This window comes from Sapajus apella, unplaced genomic scaffold (assembly GCF_009761245.1).
Source record: "Sapajus apella isolate SASKATOON/1434 unplaced genomic scaffold, GSC_monkey_1.0 scaffold5, whole genome shotgun sequence".
Lineage (NCBI taxonomy): Eukaryota > Metazoa > Chordata > Mammalia > Primates > Cebidae > Sapajus > Sapajus apella.
The window spans coordinates 10,162,514-10,170,539 of NW_022436945.1; the positions used below are offsets into that span (position 1 = coordinate 10,162,514).

Below are 8,026 nucleotides of genomic sequence, written 5' to 3' on the forward strand. Positions count from 1 at the left end.
TCTATAGTTACCTTACTTTTTTCTTCCTACAAACTAATAAATATTCTAACCTTTAGACTCAGTATCTTTTTTCTGGTTTGAATTCTCAATAGGTACAGAAGATTATCGATCAAAATTAAGTGGAGACTGCTTTGCGGATTTGGCTTGCCCTGAAAAGTGTCGCTGTGAAGGAACCACAGTAGACTGTTCTAATCAAAAACTCAACAAAATCCCGGACCACATTCCCCAGTACACAGCAGAGCTGTAAGTTCATCCTCGAGCAAAATTCTGGTTGGGGTGGAGGGAATGAAAGCATTAAAGCAGAGGAATTTTTGTCTTGACATTTTTAGTATTAATAATTGCATTAACTCTAATTAATACGGATTTCATTGGCATAACTCTTCTTTGTACAAGAATGTATTAGTGGCTACATTTGTTTATCTTTCTAGCCAACCATACAATTACATACAGAAATTAATTTATCTCTCAAAATTCAGTAAGCGCTTAATACTAATACCAATAGTGTTCATTTGATGCTTATTTATTGGGTATTATTTATTCCCAAACTGTTTTCTAAATACTTAGTTTTTAATGTATTTAATCCTTACATCAACTAAGTAAAGTAGTTTGAGAGCCTCCATTTTCAATCTCTGTTAACTATCAATATATTCAAGGAGTCCATCTTACCTAATTTACGACTTCATTGGCTTATGGGTGGAAAGATTCAGTGATTATCAAGTATTAAAGTAGAAAGGATACTACTTTATCCTTTTTCTGAACAATGCAAGACAAGCTGAAAAAGCAGACTATGATGGCATTTACACTTACAACCTTACCATAGGACTTTGCACATACTAGGTGCTAAAATATGTTTGTTGGAGCATTTATAGATTCTATGCCCATGCGTGGTTTGCTTTTACTGACTTTATTTATTAAAAGAGGACCTTTAATGTTAGTGTTCTAACAATTCAAGAAAAAAACTAGCAAAACTTCATCATTCTCTAAACATCTTACCCATGTTTATGTGTGGCACCATCTGGTATTTGTCATTTACTGCTTTGCAAAGTTCATTGTCTGTTTGTTGGTATATAATCCTTATGTCTTTAACTAGATTATAGCTCCTTGATGACAGGGATTGTGTGTTATTGTTTATCTCCCACTGTGCCTATACTCATGTCTGTACTTAATTAATTTTTAGCAATTTGAATAACTAAAAATAAAATATGCCTTTCAAAGCATCGACAGAAATCAACTATCTTGTAGTTATAGTGATTTTTTTAACTCCTTTTAGGTGGTGTAGCTATTTCACAACTCCAAAAATTTTAGAAATGCATGGAGACCATGCAATCAAGGCCCTGAACTTTACTTTTTATAGTCATATAGGGATTTATGCTTATGACCTATAATATTACAAACAAGTGATATCTTCCAGCATAATAGCACTTTTTTTCTTTGAGACAGCATCTCACTCTCACACCCAAGCATGAGTGTAGTGACACAATCACAGCTCCCTGCAGCCTTGGCCTCCTGGGCTCAAGGGATCCCCCTACCTCAGCCCTCCACCCCCATACCCCCAAGATGAGGGGACCTCAGGCATGCACCACCACACACAGCTAATTTTTGTATTTTTTTATAGAGGTAGGATTTTGCCATGATGCCCAGGTTGATCTCAAACTCCTGAGCTCAAGAAGTCCTCTTGCCCCTGCCTCCCAAAGTGCCAGGGTTACAGGCATGAGACACTGAACCAGGCCTAGCACTTTAAATAATTTTGTTTGTCATGGAAAAATTATAGTAGAAACTAGCCTCCAATTTAGACTTTGGCAAGTGTGTGTAATGTAAGAGATTTATAATTTTTAAAATTATACAATATAATCAATACTGAGAAGAAAATATTTGCAAATCATGTATCTAATAAGACACATATATCTAATATATTTTTAAAAACCCTTGTAATTCAGATTAAAATGTACATTACTCAGTTAAAGAATGGTCAAATTATTCACATTGGCGTTTCTCCAGATAACATATACAAATGTCCAATAAACACATGAAAACTGTTACTGGGGAAATTCCAATCAAAACCACAATGAGATACCAATTTAGACCCACTGGAATGGCTATGAAAAAAACAAAAAGGGAGAGTAACGTAGTGGAAAAAATTGGACCTTCATACATCGCTGGTCTGAATGTAAAATCTTTTTTACTATTTCTCAAAGAGTTAGTCACAAATTTACCATGTGATCCAGTAATGCCACTCCTATGTATATGTCCAAAAAATGAAAACACATATCCAGACAGAAACTTGCACACCACGTTCATAGCAGCATTACTTAACAGCCATCAAAGAATGGAAGCAACACAACTGTCTCCTAATTGATAAATGGATAAACAAATGTGTTGTGCCTATGTAATGAAATATCATTCCTTCTTAAAAATTAATGAAGCTCTGACATATGCTACCACAGGAATAAAACATTATACAAAGCAAAAGAAGCCAGACAGAAAAGGCTACATCTTATATGATTCCATTTATACAAAATGCCCAGAATAGGAAAATCAATAAAAACAACAAGTAACCTGGTGGTTGCCAAGGACTGTGGGAAAATAGCCACCGGAGTGACTGGTAATAAGTATGGGGTTTTTTTGGGGTATAATAAAAATGTTCTGGAATTAGATAGCAAAGATGATTGCATAATTCTGAGAATGTACTAAAAACCACTGAATTGTACACTTTAAAAGGGTAAATGTTCTGACATGTGAATTGCATTCTAATAAAGCTGTAATTTTTTTCCAATTGTGAAGCAAACAGGGAAAAACACTCTAAAATCCTTTTTAGTGGAGACAATATTGGAAAAAATTGGAGAAAATTTGTTCTAGAGATTACTGGGAGCTTGTTTTGAGCTTTGGTTTTCCTTACTGTGAGCTTCCTAACATACTTTATTTTGATAATTAAAATTTGAATAAAATGAGAAGAAAAATCAATATGTTCCACAAATCTTCTGTGATATATGTACTTCTTTTTATTTTCATGGTATGATTAAATGATGTTAGAATTCATTTTGAGAAATCAATTTTAATCCTTTTCCAACTATTGGTAATAAAATTTCTCTGTTCCTTTTTTCTCCAGGCGTCTCAATAATAATGAATTTACTGTATTGGAAGCCACAGGAATCTTTAAGAAACTTCCTCAACTACGTAAAATGTAAGTCATTTGTTAACTATTTTTTAAATTTTCTTAATGTTTTGTTGTGTTTATTTTATGTAAATTTCTTAGAAAATTAGAAAATACTAAAAATATACTAAAAATCCATGGAAATTTCCCTATGTTGACTACCTATGTGACATGAATTTAGGGTAATCTCTGCAAGAAATGTTTCTGTATGTTCAACACTGTCAACCACATTTTCTGTAGCAGAGCCTAGGCATCTTACTTTAACTCAGACAGCTGGTCTGTTATGTGGCCACAGCAGGAATCAAGCAATCTAAGCACATTAAAATGCATTCAGTAATGTTTTGTAACTTCCTTTACTATTCCCCAAACCATGCTGTTATTTCTTTTTCAGCACTTTCATGTCAACTATTGGACTTTTTGCTTCATTAAACTTTCATTAGAAGATAGTCAAAATTAATGATTGGTAAACTGGCTTGATAGCTCATCTGTGTTACTACATGTCCACAACTCATATTTTAAAATAAGTTCATAAGCTCAGCAGTTTCAGAAACACTCAGTGGGTAACTCCATGCCCCTGGGGAGGTGTGGGGGACTGACAGGATATAGGTCAATACTGTGGGACCAATGGAGCACCCTTCACACATGCAGAAACATCAGCAGGAGGAAAGAGGCATTGGCTCCCTTTAGCCCTGTGTCCACATATGTAACTGGCCCTTAGTATCACAGACTGTAAGTTACAGAACAGACTACTTGAGTGTTGACATCCATGTTAGGCTACCTCCCAAATGGTTTCTGATATCTTACTTGCCCTACTTTTTCACTGTTATGAAATGCACTTTCTTTTTAGCTATAAGATGATTTCCAATGCAAAAAACATTTATTACTGTTTGTGATTCTATGAGAAAAATTAAAGTCTGAATAAAAATGATCGTTGTTTGGGGGACACTCCTGGTCAGTGAGAAAGAGAAAGAAAAAGCCGATAGACAGTTGATCTCAACTAGATACTCTTGCTTCCTGGCAAGTATTGTGGTAGTTGATATCATACGTAATACTGACAGTTAAGTTGGTTGTTTCGATGCATTATTACATGAAAAGTTTTACTGGGTATAAACCCATATTCAAATACACTTCTGATGCTATATGTAAAACACTAACAATTTTAACCTATCTATCTGTCTACCCAGTTGCCTTCTTTTAGTCATTAATTCATTGGACAATTTTAATCAGGGATATTTCTTTGAAAAGTTTCTTACTAGATTTTATAGATGGCATAAAGATTTGTGTAACCCAATACCTGACCTCAAGAATTTTATAATCCTGGGGACCCTTGGAGGGTTTAACATGGGTCAGGTTGGCTTTTTTTTTTTTTAACATAGTCATTCTCCCTTAGTATGATTGTCCCTTTGTCTTGATGGAGTAGGGAAGTGGAATCTTTTCAGAGCCCTGGCAGTGCTGGGCAGTGAAAAGTTTGAAGATTTGGATCATTAGAGAAAAGTGATCTAATACGTTTCAATGCCATCATTATTAGAAATTATTTATAATCTTTGTTCCAACAATTTTTATTTAGAAACTTTAGCAACAATAAGATCACAGATATTGAGGAGGGAGCATTTGAAGGAGCATCTGGTGTAAATGAAATACTTCTCACAAGTAATCGTTTGGAAAATGTGCAGCATAAGATGTTCAAGGGATTGGAGAGCCTCAAAACTTTGTAAGTATTCATACTTGCACCACAGTTCTTCTACCAAAGGATTGCAATTCATTGTTCATTATAATCCTGGGAGAAACACCTCCTACTTTTACCAACCCCACTCCCTCTGTTTCACATTTTCTCTGTTACACACACACACACACACACACACACACACACACACACACACACGCAGTGAATGCAAATGGTCCCTTACCCCAGTATTCCTGTTTTTGGTGTGTTGATAGCAAATGATCAGGGGCATTCCTCATGGCTGCTGTCTCCTCTACAAAATAGATCATTCTTGCTCCAGTGCTTATATGGATCTGCTTATGCTGTCCTGCCTAAAAATGGTCATTTTATTTCCTTGTCTTCAAACACCTCTCTATACTATACTCTCTCTTGGCCCAATGACTCTAGCTTTCAAATCTTCTTGAATCTTTGCAGTAGAATAATTCTGACAGTTTATATGGAGACTACTGTTCTTTGCCCCTGCAACGTCTTAATGTAAAAGAAAGACTGGCTGGTGATATATCTATCACCATTTTTCAAACAAAACATGCTAAGGGTTATGTCTGCTTGCTCAGGGGTAGGGAGTTTGGGGGGGAAAATTATATGTCTCCAAAAAGTTGTTGTCCAAGAAAGATGGAGATTAGATTGAGATATTTCAGTCAAAAGTATGTACAACACTTTTGTATTACTTGAATTTTCCATGCTGCCTACATACACATATATACTTTATCTATGAGGTATATAATTATGTTTGACAAAGTGGTATCCTAAAAATTGGAAAAGAGACAAACCAAACTCTGAAGCCTTTAGAAGACAGAAAGGAAAATATTTGTAACTAAGAAACAGTCCTTGGTGATTTTAGTGGGAAGTCTGTCTCCCCCAAACCCACAGCCCTGCCCTGTGCAGTCTGTGAGAGCCATGTACCACCAGTGGACTGATGGCTGAGTCCATTGCCTGCTCTTTATCAGATACGGAGGGAGCAGGGCATTCCCACAGCCAGCAAGATGTGTTTATAGCATCCCAAACTCAAATCCCACCCCAAAAGTCCTCCCTGCAAGTAAAAGCAGAAGTGTGCTCCTTGAGTTTTGCAGGAATAGCCTGAAATCTGACCACCCAGCAGGACCAGTCTGGGACCTGCTGACCCATCCTGAGGGCTAACTTGATGCCCCTTCAAAATGATAGGCAAACATTCACTCAGCCTTGCGATGAAAGAGTTACTGAGGAATGTGTAGGAAGAGGATGGAAAAGAGACCACAGGTTGCTGCATCTAACATTTTCCAGAGCTGTCTCAGGCAAAATATGAATATTGCAACAAGCAGAAGTCTCCCTTTCAGACAGCAGTTGAAGGACTGCTTCTTGTTACTGGAAACTCCTGGCAGGGAAGTACCTTGGATTGGGAGGAAGACAGTGGGCTGGAACTGCACCTGTAGACATCCGTTCAGGCTGCCATAATGAACTTCCATAGACTGGGGAGCTTACACAACAGAAAGTTATTTTCTCGCCATTTTGGAGGCTAGAAGCTCAAGATGGGGGTGCTGACAGGGTGGGTTTCTGATGAGGCCTCGCTTCTTGGCTTATAGATGGTCACCTTCTCACAATTTCTTCACATGGCCTTTCTTCTGTCTGATCATAGGGAGAGAGAGCTGCCTGGTATCATTTTCTTCTTAGAAGGGTGGCAGACCTTCAGAATGGGGCCCCACTCTTATAATCTCACTCAACCTTAATCACCTCCCTGAAGTCCCTCTCTCCAAAGGTAGTCATACATATGTTCCGATAAATGTGTCACTAGCAATGTTGCCATTGTGCAAACATCCTAGAGTGGACAGTGAACTTACAAAAGCCTCAATGGTAGAGTCTACCACACGCTTAGGCTGTATGGTACAGCCTATTGCTCCTAGGATACACCTGTGCAGCATGTTACCATACTGAATAGTGTAGGCAGTTGTTACTAACACAACAGAAAGTATTTATGTATCTAAACATACATAAACATAGAAAAGTAAAAATATGGCACAAAATATTTAAAATACTACACCTATATAGGCCACTTTATAAGAACAGAGCTTGCAGGACTGGAAGTTTCTCTGGGTGAATGGTGAGTGAGTGAGTGAGCTTGAGGGCAAAGAACATTACTGTACACTAAGGCCTTATAAACACTGGATACTTAGGCCACACTAAATTTATTTTTTAATGTATTTCTTCAGTAATAAATTTTTACTTTATGAAATTTTTAATGTTTTAACTTTTTTTACTCTTTTTTTTGTGTATATATATATATATATATATATATATATATATTGCACTTTAGGTTCTGGGGTACATGTGCAGAAAATGCAGCATTATTGCATAGGTTCATACATGGCAATGTGGTTTGATGCCTCCATCTACCCATCACCTATATCTGGTATTTCTCTCCATGTTATCCCTCCCCAATCTCCCTAACCCCCGCTGTCCCTCCTCTATTCCCTGCCAATAGACCCCAGTGTGTGATGCTTGCCTCGCCATATCCATGTGTTCTCATTGTTCAACATCTGCCTATGAGTGAGAACATGCGGTATTTGATTTTCTGTTCTTGTGTCAGTTTGCTGAGAATGATGATTTCCAGATTCATCTAAGTCCCTACAAAGGACACAAACTCATTGGTTTTCATGGTTGCATAGTATTCCATGGTGTATATGTGCCACATTTTCCTTGACCAGTCTATCATCAATGGGCATTTGGGTTGGTTGCAGGTCTCTGCTATTGTAAACAGTGTTGCAATTAAAATACATGTGCATGTGTCCTTATAATAGAACAATTTATAATCCTTTGGATATATACCCAGAAATGGGATTGCTGGATCAAATGGAATTTCTATTTCTAGATTCTTAAGGAATTGCCACACTGTCTTCCGCAGTGGTTGAACTAATTTACACTCCCACCAAGAGTGTAAAAGTGTTTGTATTTCTCTACATCCTCTCCAGCACCTGTCTTCAGAATTTTTAATGATTGTCATTCTAACTGGCATGAGGTGGTATCTCAATGTGATTTTGATTTGCATTTCTCTAATTACCAGTGATTATGTGCATTTTTTCATGTTTCTTGGCCTCATATATGTCTTCTTTTGAAAAGTGTCTGTTTATATCCTTCACCCACTTTTGAATGGGTTTGTTTTTTTCTTGTAAATCTGTTGT

The 8,026-nt window shown here is 36.9% G+C and overlaps 1 protein-coding gene across 9 annotated transcripts in view; it reads left to right on the forward strand.

The window, feature by feature from the left end:
* The window catches only part of SLIT2 (slit guidance ligand 2), a 381,892-nt gene that overhangs the window by 282,569 nt on the left and 91,297 nt on the right, over window positions 1–8,026 (forward strand). For all 9 annotated transcript variants that reach the window (XM_032273416.1, XM_032273409.1, XM_032273421.1 and 6 more), the window contains 3 exons: window positions 93–243; window positions 3,107–3,181; window positions 4,719–4,862. In XM_032273416.1, coding sequence (XP_032129307.1) covers window positions 93–243; window positions 3,107–3,181; window positions 4,719–4,862 — 370 coding nt within the window. The remainder of the gene's footprint in view (window positions 1–92; window positions 244–3,106; window positions 3,182–4,718; window positions 4,863–8,026) is intronic.